This window comes from Xyrauchen texanus, chromosome 28 (assembly GCF_025860055.1).
Source record: "Xyrauchen texanus isolate HMW12.3.18 chromosome 28, RBS_HiC_50CHRs, whole genome shotgun sequence".
NCBI lineage: Eukaryota > Metazoa > Chordata > Actinopteri > Cypriniformes > Catostomidae > Xyrauchen > Xyrauchen texanus.
The window spans coordinates 24,958,046-24,975,421 of NC_068303.1; the positions used below are offsets into that span (position 1 = coordinate 24,958,046).

Genomic DNA, 17,376 nt, shown 5'->3' on the forward strand with positions numbered 1-17,376 from the left:
ACTTGCATTGTGAGGACCTACATAGCAGAAAAAATATTCTAAAACACTTCGTTTGTGTTAAGCAGAAGAAACTAGAAAGTCATCCACATCTGGGATGACAAAATGATCAGTTCGTTATTTTTGGGGTGTACTCTCCCTTTAACGTTGTTACATTGGGCGTATTCTGGAGTCTTGCCCGTACATGTAGTTGATTCGGCATGAATTAATTTTCATGCTCTCCGTTGCTAAGGTAAGCGCAGAGTCTCAGGTGTGTCTAATCACCAGCTTTGTGTTTGCGAAGGTCGCATTGTTTGAATACTTTCTATTGAAGATGACGGCATAGATACTGAATGAGGCATGTAGGCTACTCATCATGCGAGTCTGACGGCGTACTTTAAATGCACAGCTCATACTACTAAACAAACACAGAGAGAAAGAGAAAAATGGGTCCTACTGATGGTTTCTTTCAAAGGACGGGAGTTCGCACTCAGCAGTGGTTTGCCGCTTTTGGTTGTTCTAGTTTTAATACTATTAACTGACTGCGCTACGCGTAGAGACTTGTTTGATGTTTCCACGTCGTTTGTAGAAACATAATATTTTGCTCAGCAATATTTGGGCAGCACATAATTATCTTGAATTGAAATCTCAACTGGATCGTCGTTTTGACCTTTATTATTAGTTCATTTAAATAATACTTTATTTAATATATGACTTTCAAAAACTGTACAGATTTGCTATTTTTTGACTACTGAATATTGGAGGTACAATATGAAATTCAATGGATACTTGAGGCTACGTATCGGGGAGTCGGTGGATTTGAAACCAACAACTTCTTCAACCCGTCACACTTTACAAAGGAAAGTCCAGCTGGATCCTTACATAGTTGTGAAAGTAGACAATGTGAAAGTTGGACAGACTGCTACACATTCGAAGACAAACAAACCGAAATTCGATGAGGAATTCTGCCCATACATCACCAATGGCAAAGAACTGGAAGTGGCTGTTTTTCACAGCACCCCAATAGGATATGATGATTTTGTGGCCAATTACAGAATCCAGCTTGACGAGTTAATAAAGTCATCAAACACAAGACAAACATTTGAGGAATGGGTGAGTTTTTACTCTATGGAATGGAATTATGGTTATACATAAGGCATTATGTAGTGTTGCTGAGTTTAATAGATTTTTAAATGAATGCAGAAGTGTTATTTTGGTTATGAAAGGCTATTTTAGACATTTACATTCAGTATCCTACTGTATGAGATAACTTTGCAGATTAAACTGAAATGCGTATGAGAGATGTGGAAACCATCAATGCCACAAGAACCTCCTTGTTTCTTTCCTTATAGCCTACTGCTGTATTTCAGGCATGTCTCTCACTGGTCATGTTTGAGGGTCATGTCTCTTTCATTTGTGCATTAACTAGCTTGTGCAAAAAATTAACAATAAAAACATGCCCCCCATCATGCATCACGAAAACTCTCAGCCTTATGCTTAATGTTGCACTGTGATGTGTGGTTTTGTATGTTTGCATTTTCTTCAGTCCAAGCACTCAAGTGTAGTTTCAAACAGGCTTAGCTTGTAAAGGCCTTTGTAAATGTATTTTTTTTTATTTATTTATTTATTTATTTATTTATTTATTTTGTAGCCTATATGGAAATCTGATTATACAGTTTGTGGTAACACTTTACAATATGGTTCCATTTGTTAACATTAGTTAATGCATTAGGAGTCATGAACTAAAAATAAACAATATATATTTTATAGCATTAATTCATCTTTGTTGATGTTAGTAAACAAAAGTATAATTGTTCATAGTTCATGCAGTTCATAGTGCTTTAATGTTAACATGTATACATTTTTTAAATCAAAAGTTATTACTACATATTGAAATAAACATTAACCAAGGTTCATGCTGTAAAACTATTGTTCATTATTAGCTCATGTTAACTAATGTTTACAAATGAAACATTATTGTAAAGTGTTACCGAGTTTGTTTTTTCTAAAGATGCTGGCAATACAGCCCACCATAATGGTGCGGGTCTATAAAGTTATTGTGTTTAATTCGAAAACAGCATGCTTAAAATTACACATGGATTAGAAATCCATAAACATTTATAAAACTTTTTGCTTAGAACAAAAAAAAAAAAAAAATAGTAATATGCCGTTGTTACCTCGAGGATCTATTTCTAATTGATCTAACCCAGAAACGTTACTTTTGTTGGTATAACATAGTTTATCAGGTTGATTTTATCAAATTAACATTTTCACTGGAATAAAACCAGTTAATTTAAATGTTACCACGTGAAACATGTTTTTTAGGTTACCTGACAAAATCGTTTTTAGTGTGAATGCCTCATCTGGTTGGTGTAAGAGTTGAATATGTAATTCATATTCTGCATATGTAGGCTTCAGTTTTAAATCACTTTTACTGTACATTTTACACTTATATTTACATTAATTGTACAGCAAATATGCAGATAATTCTTTACTTATGCTTCATTAGAACAGTAAGGAAAGATTATGTGTATTTATGTTATGTACATTTTATTACAGTACACTTGACCTGTGGATTATCTTTCAATATAACCATTTTTTATGCAATGACTTACTAATACACATGTATAACAACACAATGAATGGCACAGATGAGAATTATTGTCAGTGGAACTAGTTTGCAAGTATGATTCTCTCACTTTGTTCTTGACATGTTGCTAAAAAAATTCCCCTTATATCTCCCATTAATCATTCATTTTATGTCCTATACATTTAAAGTTCCCCCATGTTTAATACAATATTTTTCACCAGGACTTTAAGTATCTTGACATTATTTTCCTAACAGGTTTGTGGTTTGGCATTTGATTTCGAAGCCTGCTTTTAAACATGTTTTGGAGTGGCTGGTGCGGCTATCATTAATAGGCTTCGCAGCTAAAGTATTTGTCAAGGAAATACTAGTTATGTTTGCTTTCCTTATGAATTACATACATGTTGTTTATTCAACATAAAAGGAATGTCTTACTGACATGAACTGTTTTTTTTTTTTTAACCTGTGCTTGTTGTGCTCTGTGGTGCGTGCTATGGACTTGACTCCCAGAACCAGCTTGTCCTGATTTCCTTGTTTCGGGAATTCCTCCCACATTGCAGTGCAAGCTAATTGAAAGGCTGAGAAAATGACTGAGATTGCAAGATAGTGTATGAGACCGTGATAGAAGGTCAATGTAACGAGATACACAGAGACGTGACGTTTTGTTGAGTTTATGTGCCAAAGTTTAATTTAATGTTCTGTTGTACACAAAACAATTACTCATACTGAAAATAATAAGAGTATCAGTGTTCTTATGTGACCTCTCGTGGTTTTCAAGTAACCACATTCTTCTTTCCACTCAAGATAAAAAATCTATTTAGCTGATAGTATCATATAGAACATCAGGTTTATCAGCTTAGTGGACATGAAATTCTGATGGGTTTTTTTATTATTTTCAAATATTTTCTTGGGTCCTTTGTCAGGGCCTCATTTTATGCATGGACCGATCTAGTGGGGTGCAGGGGTGGGCTTTGCCCTCCCAAATTATCTTTATGCTCTAGACCCCCAACCCCCTCATCAACGGAATGACACTTTTGCGAGTGTGTATAACTTATGAAGTACCAGTACTTGAAAATTGGAGATCAAAGATCTACGAGTGGTGTGGGACACTGTAGAGCGCTTAATGGGGTCATGTCATGAGGGAGAGCAGGACAGATAGGCCTATTATTCTTGCACATCAAAAGGGACCTACGCAGGACACCTCCACAGGACGTGTACTAGAAAGATGTCTTTGGCTGTGTTGTTATGCATCTCACACTGCTTTTAAAAGGCTTTATGTCAAGTTAAAAGGAGACCCCTATTCTGTTTCATTTGAATTCAGCTATTCTTGTTGTTTTAAACATAAACACATCCTGGATGCATTCTTAGGCCCAGTTTCACTATTTTTGATTGTTGGTCTATGCAAACATGCACTAAATGGATGTCTTGGGTCAATTTGATGCATTCCAGTGATGTGCACCACGTTTAAAGAGCGGAACAAGTTCAACATGTCTCGTTCTGCTCCATTTCACTGTTGCCACCGTGGGTTATATCCATGCTTTACAGCGTGGATTGCTTGGAAACAAAGGAACTGTAATTTAAAGATTAAGGGCAGTTAAAAACACTATTGGACCTGACCACAACACCATAAGTTACCAGTTTCATTCATAAACATCTCATCTGATGAAGACTGTTTGATATTTATGATGCAGCTAGGCTTAAAGCTGCACTATGTAATAATTTTTGGTTAAAAATGAACAAATTGCCATTACTGATTGAGTACATCAACAATCAGCATTCAAAATAATGTCCTTACCTTACCGTAAGCCTACAAAAATTATTTGTATTTTGAGCTGTCAGATTCAATTTGCCGCGAAATTGCTGGCTTATGACATTCAACCTTGCGTCATTACGTCATGTCAGCACACACAGGAAAGAAGTGCCGGCTGTCTCATGTTTCGGCTGGAGAAACTACGCTGTTCAACTCAGTCCAGCAACACTCACACAGTTAAGGACAGCATCATTGCAGTCTAGATGGATGTTTATCTGTTATCCGTCTGGTGAAGTTGTTTACCTGCTATAATGCTTGGATATGTTTTCTGGTATGGTTGTTGAAGCTTATATTGCTTGTCATGCATTTATGAATCGAACATTACTCGTGTGTTAAACGATCGCGATGTGTCTACATTGTCCGGTTAAGTTTCTGTCACACATTTAATATATATGAATTCTTATACTACTACTTCTTATACTTCTTATTTATTGCATATTTAAGCATATTATTTTTACATTTAATTAAGTATATTTTATCACCATCATTATTGAATTCTTATTTTTAGGGTTTTATTGTGTGCATTGTGTAGACATGAAATTGCAGTAACTGAGGCTGGACAATATGGTATAAAAAAAGGATGTTTTCTTTTGAACTCATATCAGCCATATCATGAGTTTAACCTCTTAAATTGAAAGTTTAGTACAATTAAACCATTAATAGTAGATAATACACTTGAAAATCTTTATTAAGGTCTACTGGTGGTGGCTGAGGAGAGTCTCCTGTTCTATATTTAAAAGTGCTTTGAGTGTAGTGTCAGAAATGCGATTTAAGTGTAAAATTCATTCAAATATGTAACTTAGAGTGTTGATTATATTAGTCAAAGCAAGAAATATTTCCGTTTCAAATATTTAATTTAATAACATAATATCAACATGAAAATAGCACATTATGACTCTGGCTCCAGTCATGATCACACACAGGCAGTGTCAAGGTAAGCTCAAATTGGAGGATTCATCCACCAGAAGAGCAATGCCACAACACAACTGACATAATGAGTTCTTCTGCAAATTGTTTGCAATTTTAAGTTTCAACCACAGATGTCGCTAGAGAGCACAGTTACATAATGCAGATTTAAGTAAACAGTTCGACTCATTTAGATGCAATGTTTTACTGACTTCTTTGCTATTGTTATTTCGTGCTGGATGTGCGTTGTGTGTAAACCCCAAAATATTTTTGTTTTGTTTTTGTGGAGCAGGTTAATTCTATATTCTGATTGAGTTTCAAATATGCATATATGGCTGTATTCGAGGGGTTGTTCAATGTTAGCCAATCATAACAGTGGGCATTCACTTTGAAGTCTTAAAGGGGAAGAGAGCCAAAAACTTTTAGTCAGAGGTTTTAGTCAGAGACAGGGTTTAAAATGATTGTATATAACAAAATTCTGACTGTTGTTGGTGTAAAAAACTTTATAAGTGGACCTCAGGGAAAACTATGAGATTCGTATGACCGGGAAGAGGCGAGAACAAGACTTATGATGTGAGAGGTGGTCTCCACAATTGGCCAGGTTGACTCGATCAATGGCTTTTAAGTTCACCTCCGGTCCGAGCTCCTCCCTCTCCGGAACCACCGTCCCCAAAGCCTCGGGGACGCCTCTCTCCACTGTTTTAGGAGGTAAATCTGACATGCTCTGCCTCTATCCATTTGTTTAACATTATGAATGATTTCCCCAACTCGCCGTGTGACCTGAAAGGGTTAGAGCTTGATATATGGACCAGTGTGTGGAGTTTTTCTCTCAGGTCAAGAACATATTGAATTTAGTTTTTGCTGTTTGAAGACCCCCTCCCAATTTTCCCATAGGACGTTGGGATTATTCTGAAGAGTGCCTCTGCAACACTTCGTGCTAAGATGGTACACAGAGGCACTGCTTCTGGATATTGCGTTGCGTAGTCCACCAGAACAACACAAAGCGATGCCCGCATGCCATCCGCTTTAATGGCCTGATAATGTCCAGTGCATTTTTTTTCGAAGGTGAACTTGATCAATGGAAGGGGGCACAATTATGCTTTTGGGCTGGCCATGGGATTCACCAGCTGACATAAACAGCATGCCTCACACACCTGCAAACATCCCCATGTATGCCTGGCCAATAGAAATGGGGCATCAGACAGTTTAGTGTTTTTTCCTTCCCTAAGTGACCCGCCATCAGATTACGATGAGCCGTCTGGAAAAGCATTTCCCGACGGCTCTTTGGGATTAATGAGGGGGTTGTATCCTCCTTTGTCTGAGTGTCCTGCATCAATTGATACAACCGATACTTAATAATAAAAAATACGGTATGAGAGTCAAATGCATGCCTAAGTGTCTCATCTCGTGTCTGCTCCAGAGGGAAATCCCCTGCTGGTTATTCTCTAAGAGCAGGGAAGCCACGGTGTCATCCTGACGTAAACGGCCCCAGCACCGCCTCCCCAGCCAGCGAATTGCATACCACTCACCGATACGTTTAGTTATAGGACCCATCCATATAAATTCCCTTCAATAAAGTTGTAAATTCCGGCCAATTCATAGCCAAAATTAGTGGATGGGAGTCTGGGACTAACCGCAGCCTCCTTGACTCTATGCTTTTGTCCCCGAAATGTAATAATGACCATCACTAAAGGGTACATTTGAATATCCCTGTGCACACAACTTACCTTCAACCGCCGGCTCGTATTCAAAAGCTTTGGATTGAAGAAAGCATTGGTGGATGGAGGTTTGCCGGCAAGAGGCTTGATGACTTTGGATAATGGTGAGGACTCCATGATGGTGTTTCTTCCTCCTAATCCTGGGTTTCGGCACCACTGTGACAGATCTCTTGCTACACTGGAAGAGGAAGCGGGGGCCAGGTGAACAGTCCACGTTAAAAAAAATAATTCTGCGTTTCAGCTTAACACAAAACATTTTGCTTTTTTTTTTTTTAGCACAATGTAAATGATCACACACTCTCCTGTGTTTGTCTCTCTCCTCCCTACCTCTCCAGCTCTCACTGTAACACAGAACAGTTTTTAGAGATAATTTCCCACAGGTGTCAATCCTTACCATTCTTCCTCTCCTGGCCTTGCTCTCCACCGATGTTGCTCGCCAATGCCCACATCACCACAATCGCATGACCTCTTTAAAAGCATCGTAACATAGATTGGATGTAGACTTAAGCAAACACTTGTTGGACAATCACAAAATTACACTTCATACAATTTAATACAGTTAAGGTTGAGTCAGCTTTATACAATGTGACCATTATACTTTCATTTAAAAATGTGTTTATATTTAATTATAATCTAATTATATAAGTCTACTACTTATCATGTAAATTAGCCTATACAATAAGTTTGGGTAATATATATATTGAATATAAACATAATCATGATGATTTTGCTGACAATATAAAATTAAGCTATATCTTGAATAATGCTATCATGATTTTAATGTGCTTTTTATTTGGCCATTAAGTTTCATAAAGAGCATCAGTTTCAGACTAATTTCTCGGTTATTCAGAGCTGCACAATGAATCAAAATATCATCAATATGGCAATGTGGTCATATGGGATTTTTAAACACCAAAAGACTGCGATTATAGACAGATGCTTCTGTTTCTCAATGTCTGTTCTTTTTGCGCTCTTACGTTTATGTGTACGTTTATTTAAAAAAATAAAACAGTTAAGAGGTTGTTGAATCTACATATTGCAGCACATCTCAAAACTCACATGGGTGTGTTTTACGTCATTATGTCTTCTAAGTTCACTCTTTCTAGGTAGTTAGGCAAGACAGATTTTCACAAGAACACAAGAATGTGTTCTTAGCGTTGAGAAACCCCCACACTGTTGCTATCCTATGCACACAATTTTGAAAGAAATGTACTGCAGATTCAAGCATGCAAGTTATTATACAAATCTAGAAACTCTGCACAGTATAACAGATGACAGCATTTCACCAGATGCGATTCATTGTAAACTGGCAAATACACACTGACTGTCACATAATCTGCTGTCTCTTCAGCTAGCAAATTCAAACAATCCTCATCCCCTGAATACTAATCCTTCACTGGACTACAACTCCAATCATGCATTGCCTCCTGCCATTATCTCTCACACCTGTTCATTATTGCTCATTATCTGTGTATTTAAGCTCTGGGGTTCTACCATTTTGTGTGAAGTCTTGCCAGTTCTTTCGTAGTCTGCAGTTCTTAGCGTTTATTCCTGTTTGGATTTCTTCTTTCCTTCTTTCCTTCTTTCCTTCTTTCCTTCTTTCCTTCTTTCCTTCTTTCCTTCTTTTCTTTCCTTTTCTTTCTTTCTTTCTTTCACCACCTGTGCCTGTTTATTGTGGATTTTGCCACTGTGTTCTCCATTTTGGATTTGTCTGCCTTGCAGGACTTTTTTCTGGTTTTGACCTTTTACCTGCTTGATCACTCTATTAAATCTGCATATGGATCCTACGTCTGCCTCTCAGTCTGGTTCGTTACAGAAGACTTCACCTCCAATGGATCTAGCAGATCTGTCTTTACATAAGGCATTCAATGTTCCATCGGAACTACTAGCCTCCCACCACCATCGGCTAGAACAATGCTCTACTGCTATGGAAGAAGTATGCTGCTTCTCCCAGTAGACCTTCAGGGCAGAATGATAATGCTGCCTCGGCGACTCCACAACCTGTATCACCTACCACCCCTTCACAGATGCAGTACTCTTGTCCTCCTCAATTGGTTCTTCCAGAAATATTATATGGCACTCCAGGTCAGTGTGAGGGTTTTCTGCTGCAAAGAGCCATGTATATTGCCCAATGCCCTTCCAATTTCCCCACCGAAGCCTTAAAAGTGGGTTTCATTACATCACTACTCATTGGCAGAGCATTAGAGTGGGCAACGGCAGTGTGAAATCAGAATCTTGAGATTTGAGATTCGTTTGATTTGTTCACATCACAATTTAAGAGTGTTTTTCAGACTCCAGTGGAGGAGAGTTCACAGAAGGTGGTGACACCACAACATATTATGCCCTCACCTTCCACACACTTACCACTCAGAGTGGTTGGCCAGATGCACCTTTAAAGACTACATACCGTAATGGATTATCTCACCAACTACAGACCAAAATGGCCAGATGAGATGATAAACTCTCCCTAGATCAATTCATCTCACTCTCATTAAGATTGATAATTTGCTGCAAAGCAAAATTTCATTGATTCTCACATTTGTGAACTACTCTCCATAGTGACAATTCCTTGTGTACCTTCAGTGTCTGTTACAGCGCTAGATGGATGACCACTGTACACGGGCACCACTCAACTCTTAACACAACCTGTCTCTCTGCAAGTAGGAAGCCTACATCAAGAACAGCTTTAATTTTTGGTCACCAACACCCCCTCCAATCCTGTCGTTCTGGTTACCCTTGGTTAGCTAAACATGATCCACAAATTTCCTGTGTTAATGTAGATATTACTAAGTGAGGAGCATCCTGTTTATCCTCATGCCTCAGAACCATTCTACCCGTAGAACTCCACATCACTAAAGTCACCCCAGTACCAGAACCCTCATCCATTCCTGCATGCTACCACTATCTTCTCTCTGTATTCAGCTAGACCAAAGCCACCCAATTACCACCTCATCGCTCGGTTGACTGTGCAAATGACTTCCTTCCGGGCACCATGCCACATAAAAGCTGCATATACCCCTTATCCAACCCTGAGACTAAGGCCATAGAGGAGTATATAGAGGAAGCCCTTCGCTGTGGGTATATTCATCCTCCCACTTCTCCATCCTTGCATTGATTACCGTGGACTAAATCCAATCATCAAGTTCCCCTATCCTCTTCCTCTGGTTGCTGCTGCCCTAGAATAACTACGAGAGGCTAAATTATTCACCAATTTGGACTTGCGTCATGCATATAACCTCATTCGTTTCAAAGAGGGAGATGAATGGAAGACTGTCTTCATCACACAATCGGGTCACTTTGAATACTGTGTCATGCCTTAAGGCCAATCTAGCTTGCCATCAGTATTTCAAGCTTTTATGAATGAAATCTTCAGAGACTTGTTGAATCACTTTTTCATTGTTTACATTGATGTCCTCATATATTCCCCATCTCTGGAAGTCCATAGGAAAGAAATATGGGAAGTCTTGCTTCGCAACGCTGAGAAATGTGAGTTTCATGTGTCCACTACTACATTCCTGGGGTACGTGATCAGTCCAGAAGGGGCACATCTGGACAATGCCAAAGTCGAAGGTGTCAGAAACTGGCCCCATCCCAACACAGTTAAGGAACACCAAAGGTTTCTGGGCTTTGCAAACTTCTATAGAAGATTTATTCGCAACTTCAGTTCCATCGCAGCCCCACTCACCTCTCTTCTCAAAGGCAAACCAAAAGCTCTTGTCTGGACTTCCTAAGCCACCTCTGCATTTCAATCACTTAAATATCACTTCATTACGGCCCCCATACTCCCAACACCCTGATCCTTCACTGCCCTTTATTGTTGAAGTTGATGCCTCAAATATTGGCATCGGAGCAGTTCTTTCCCAGCGTCATGGTAATCCTGCTAAAATGTATCCATGCGCTTTCTATTCACAAACTAGCTCCAGCAGAACAAAATTATGATGTGGGAAACCGTGAACTCTTGATAATGAAAGCTGCTCTGGAGGACTGGCGGCACTGGTTAGAGGGCACAAACCATCCCTTTACTCTCTTGACTGACCACCGCAATCTTGAGTATCTAAAGTCTGCCATAAGGACAAATTCAAGATAGGCCTGCTGGCCTCTTCTCAAGATTCAACTTCTCAGTTACCTAACGTCCTGGCTTTAAAAACTCTAAAGCCGAAGTCTTCTAGGCTTCTCCCCACAGGACTTCTTCACCTTCTACTTGTCCTTCAACGACCCTGGTCACACATAGCAGTTGACTTCTTCACAGATTTACCTCCCTCACAATGTAACACCACCATTATGGTGACTGTGGACCGGTTCTCAAAGGCATGCCGCCTCATTCCTCTCCCAAATTTGTCCTCTGCTCTAGAGATGGCAGAGGCCCTCTTTCATCATGTATTTAAATTCTGTGCCCTGCCTGAGGACATTGTCTCTGATCGGGGTCCACAGTTTACATCAAGGGTGTGGAGAGAATTCTGCAGACTCCTCAATGTCAACATCAGCAATCCACAATCTTATGCCCAGACATGACGTCTAAATCAGGAGGTGAGCCGCTTCCTTCGCAGCTTCTGTCTCATTAACTAGTATGATTGGTGTCTGTTTCTCCCCTGAGCTGAATATGCACAGAACTCCTTACATAATTCCTCAACTGGTATGACTCCTTTTCAGTGCATGCTAGGCTATGAACCACCCCTCTTCCCTTGGTCAGGAGAACCCACAGAATTGCCCTCTGTCCAACATTGAATGCAGCGAAGTGACCAGGTTTGGGAATCCGCTCATGTTCACCTTCAAAGGGCTGCAGAATCACAAGCAGGCCGACACTGTAGACCTTTTCCTACTCTCCAACCAGGCCAGCGTGTGTGGTTATCTACTCGGGACCTCCACCTATGCCTACCTTGCAAGAAGCTTTCACCCAGGTATGTGGGTCCGTTCAAAGTTATCAAACAAATTAACCCAGTTTATTACAAGCTCCAACTACTGCCTGACTATCGTATTTCTCCCACTTTCCATGTCTCCCCCCTCAAACCCCTGGTTGAGTCACCTGGAAATCTCTCCCACAGTCCTCCACCACCATCTCTGGACGTTAATGAAGACATTGCATTTCGAGTAAACTCTCCTAAAATCTCGGTGGCATGGGGTTCAACTTCAGTACTTAGTGGACTGGGAGGGCTATGGGACTGTTCATTATAGCTCATTATCGGTGTATTTAAGCCCTGGGGTTCTACCAGTCTGTGCGAAGTCTTGCCAGTTCTTTCTTAGTCTACTATTCTGAGCATTTATTCCTGTTTGGATTTTTGACCTGTGCCTGTTTATTGTGGATTTTGCCTCCGTTCTCCATTTTGGATTTGTCTGCCTTGCTGGACTGTTTTCTGGTGTTGACCTTTTGCCAGCTTGATCGCTATTAAATCTGCATATGGATCCTACATCTGCCTCTCAGTCTGGTTCGTTACACTGACGATGCAGATTCAGTGTCAAAATAAAAGCTCTAGGTGAATGTGAAGTAAACAGGACAGAAATAAATTATATATATATATATACTGTATTATTTTGAGGATTAGATTTATTTTATATAATGAAAAATCTGTATTATAAGACACTTAAATGGGCACCACAGTAATATTTAGTATTCAACTGGGTTCCAAAAAAGTCAAGTAGATTTTGCACACCTCTTTATACATTTATTTTTGTACAAATGTAAATATTGCTTTTTATTATAATACTATGTATCATTGTACATAAATATAAAAGTGCATATCAAAGAAAATTATTAATTCTCTCTTGTGTTCACTTTGTGAAAACCTGTGGGAAACATGCCTTCATTGTTTTTAAATAAAGGTTTTATATAATGCCTTTAATATAATTAATCATCTTGGCTACAATGGCTGTATGAATACAATTATGGTTTCTCTAATAAAATAAAACAAACCATTTCAGAGATAAAAAAATTATATTGAAATTCACAAAATGGATAGAGCCGATCCTTAATGCTGATTGGTCAACAGCTGTGCTTTTTTCATGATAGAGCACTGCTCTGCCCTCTTCACAGAACTTCTGTTTTTAATCATTATTACTGTTTACTGCCAGGGAGTATATTTTCTGGTGGAAGAATGGGATTTAATGATTTTACGTCTAAAATATAAAATGTTAATGAACATTTGTTTCCTTAATATTTTTATTATGTGATAACTGTTTTAGAAAAGCAATAAGTTACTTGAGGTTGTGCCATATTGTTAATATAGTTACGGCTGAATGGGTTGCAGGTACTCCGCTTCACTTCGTGCCTAACAAGGCCCTTCAGCTGTGAGTTTATTTACAATATAGTAGGCCTCTAATGCCTTATTGCTCAAATATGTCAGATATAATCAATAGGCTGAAAAATATCTAGATATAATATTTGTAGCCTTATTGTCTAGCCTTACTATTCAAATTAATAGAAAATAAAATTCAGATGAAATGGGGATGTTATAATTAAGAGGGAAATTGTCTCTGTTGGCTCATCTTCCCACCTTTCTCTTTTTCTACAACCCTTCTCGTCTTCCTCTCTGACACCAAAGGGTGCTGTAACCCGCACCACAGTATTGTTTTGCTGCACTAATGTCAACAGTTTGGGAGCAGATATCTGCTTGATCAGTGAATTTAAGCACATGTTCTCTATGTAAGTGCTTCCATCGTTCTGTTGGACACTTGCAATAGGCCTACTGGCAGAATATTTTTGTATAGTCTTCACTGACCCTGAAGCTTTGTAATGATGGCAGACTGGAGAAGGCAGTATCAAATTGCAGGTTTTTTTTATTAAAAACTCAAAAAGAAACACAGAACACTAGAGACAATGGAAAACTAGATCACAAAGTACATTAGATGATTGAATTAACAGAACAAGAACCAACAATGTTTAAAAATAATTACTTATTTTTAACCACGATAAACAATCGTATTTTATCTAATTACACAATGATGATTCATCAACATTAAAGACATTAATTTTATTGTCTGTTAATGCCTGATCTTCTGTAAAGCTGCTTTGAAACGATGTGTGTTGTGAAAGACGCTATACAAATAAAATTGACTTGACAATGAACAGAGGAAAACACATGGATGAAATTCACAGAGAACTAACGAGTGACACTTGACACTAATGAACACAAGGACCAATGAACAAAGACCATGAAAAAGAACTATAAAACCCATAAACAAACAAAAGTCATGAAATGAACAATAAACATACATAGCATGTGGGAACAGCCTTCATGGCACTGGGATGTCCCAAGCCTTGTCCATCCCATGGCACTGGGATGTCCCAAGCCTTGTCCATCCCATGGCACTGGGATGGACAAGGCTTCAGGCACTGGCTCTGGGATGGGCGAGGCTTCAGGCGCTGGCTCGTTGACTGTGGCAGGCATGGTCAGCTGGACCACCGATTTGGGGACCATTGGGACCTCTGTTTTCTGAATCTCTCAGGAGGAAGCCTTGAGAGCCGCATGGGAACTGGAGCACTATCCCACTGTGTAGGGGGAGGAACTTAGAAGTAGGGCATAATCTATGTACTGTTGGAGAAGGCACGACCCCTAGTGGTCACCCGGTTAATCCTTACAAGCTTGCACCAGCCACAGATACATTTTTGTAAATTAAAAATTGCAAATGAACACCTGATTAGTTAAGCAGTGATTGTGTAAAAATAATAGACCGTACTGCATAAAATATTTACAAAATTATATATTTAATTATGTGGTTAATAAGTTTGATTATTTAAAAGAATAACTTTTTTAAATGTTCCCAGCTAGGTATTTATAACGTTAATAGCTATAATTAAAATTGTTAAGTAATAACTCACTGTGTGTCTCCTCTTCCAGGTGAATCTGGAACCAGAGGGCAGTGTGTATATCTCAATCTCTCTCACTGGCTCCTTTACAGATGGTAAGCTGTTTTTCATGTGCTATTATTAGTTTATTCAGATTTTGTCCTTTATTAATTTCCCTATTGCAACACTGGCCTTCAACACTGAACTCTTGGTGTTACTGTGTTAACAGGTAACACATGAACTTTATGCTTCATTTGTTTTAACAGTTCAACTGTGCTTTTCGAGTGCAGCCTCCTGTAAAAGTGAAAATGTGCAGTTTTACCTGAAGAAACTAATTCTACCTGATTTGATCATTAAAATTCCTTTCGTTGGTGTAACCTAGTGTACAGGTGAAACTCGAAAAATTAGAATATCGTGCAAAAGTTCATTCATTTCAGTAATTCAACTTAAAAGGTGAAACTAATATATTATATAGACTCATTACAAGCAAAGTAAGATATTTCAAGCCTTTATTTGATATAATTTTTATGATTTTGGCTTACAGCTTATGAAAACCCCAAATTCAGAATCTCAGAAAATTAGAATATTGTGAAAAGGTTCAGTATGGTAGGCTCAAAGTGTCACACACTAATCAGCTAAACACCTGCAAAGGGTTCCTGAGCCGTTAAATGGTCTCTCAGTCTGGTTCAGTTGAATTCACAATCATGGGGAAGACTGCTGACCTGACAGCTGTGCAGAAAACCATCATTGACACCCTCCACAAGGAGGGAAAGCCTCAAAAGGTAATTGCAAAAGAAGTTGGATGTTCTCAAAGTGCTGTATCAAAGCACATTAATAGAAAGTTAAGTGGAAGGGAAAAGTGTGGAAGAAAAAGGTGCACAAGCAGCAGGGATGACCGTAGCTGGGAGAGGATTGTCAGGAAAAGGCCATTCAAATGTGTGGGGGAGCTTCACAAGGAGTGGACTAAGGCTGGAGTTACTGCATCAAGAGCCACCACACACAGACGGGTCCTGGACATGGGCTTCAAATGTCGTATTCCTCTTGTCAAGCCGCTCCTTAACAACAAACAACGTCAGAAGCGTCTTACCTGGGCTAAAGAAAAAAAGAACTGGTCTGTTGCTCAGTGGTCCAAAGTCCTCTTTTCTGATGAGAGCAAATTTTGCATCTCATTTGGAAACCAAGGTCCCAGAGTCTGGAGGAAGAATGGAGAGGCACACAATCCAAGATGCTTGAAGTCCAGTGTGAAGTTTCCACAGTCTGTGTTGGTTTGGGGAGCCATGTCATCGGCTGGTGTTGGTCCACTGTGCTTTATTAAGTCCAGAGTCAACGCAGCCATCTACCGGGACATTTTAGAGCACTTCATGCTTCCTTCAGCAGACAAGCTTTAATGAGATGCTGACTTCATTTTCCAGCAGGACTTGGCACCTGCCCACACTGCCAAAAGTACCAAAACCTGGTTCAATGACCATGGTATTACTGTGCTTGATTGGCCAGCAAACTCGCCTGACCTGAACCCCATAGAGAATCTATGGGGCATTGCCATGAGAAAGATGAGAGACATGAGACCAAACAATGCAGAAGAGCTGAAGGCCGCTATTGAAGCATCTTGGTCATCCATAACACCTCAGCAGTGCCACAGGCTGATAGCATCCATGCCACGCCGCATTGAGGCAGTAATTAATGCAAAAGGGGCCCAAACCAAGTACTGAGTACATATGCATGATTATACTTTTCAGAGGGCCGACATTTCTGTATTTAAAATCCTTTTTTTTTATTGATTTCATGTAATATTCTAATTTTCTGAGATTCTGAATTTGGGGTTTTCATAAGCTGTAAGCCATAATCATCAAAATTATATCAAATAAAGGCTTGAAATATCTTACTTTGCTTGTAATGAGTCTATATAATATATTAGTTTCACCTTTTAAGTTGAATTACTGAAATTAATGAACTTTTGCACGATATTCTAATTTTTCGAGTTTCACCTGTAATTAGGTTGTTTACTTTATATTAAATAAGATTTTATTTTTGTTTTTTTATTACTAAAAACAATACATTTAGATGTTAACACATAAAGCACAATTTTTAGGTTACCTGACAAACATTGTAACAGTGTGTTGCCATGAATTTCAGATGAAGCTGTAGAAAATCGATTGAAGAACCATAAACGGTTTACTAGAAAGCGGCAAAAAGCTTTGAAAAGAAGAAAGATCCATCAAGTCAATGGACATAAGTTTATGGCAACTTTCCTTCCCCAGCCTACTTTTTGCTGTCATTGCAAAAACTTCATCTGGTGAGGCTTACACAGAGAGCTTGCCTTAATGCACATACAGTCAAACTAAAAAAGTCTGCCTCGTTCATTATCTGGTATGTGGTTATAACTTCTCTGAATATTTAACTTTCATTTTTCCCAGGGGTGTATTTGGAAAGCAAGGATATCAATGTCAAGGTGAGTAAGTTTTGCAGTGGCAGAATATATATATAAAATAGCTGCGCTATATGGCCAGTGCTATCTTCACTTAGTGCAAATAGGCACTCTGTAATTCTTTTAGCACATAAACTAAATAGAAAATGTAAACATTCACACTTACACAAATTT

General features: G+C 38.9%; 1 protein-coding gene across 1 annotated transcript in view; it reads left to right on the forward strand.

Annotated features, from left to right (window-relative positions):
* The first annotated feature begins 236 nt into the window (after positions 1-236).
* prkchb (protein kinase C, eta, b) overlaps positions 237-17,376 on the forward strand; it is a 35,907-nt gene continuing 18,767 nt past the window's right edge. The window contains exons 1-4 of the mRNA XM_052095570.1: positions 237-1,089; positions 14,830-14,893; positions 16,911-17,070; positions 17,192-17,226. Of these exons, the coding sequence (XP_051951530.1) occupies positions 748-1,089; positions 14,830-14,893; positions 16,911-17,070; positions 17,192-17,226 (601 nt within the window). The 5' untranslated portion in view covers positions 237-747. The remainder of the gene's footprint in view (positions 1,090-14,829; positions 14,894-16,910; positions 17,071-17,191; positions 17,227-17,376) is intronic.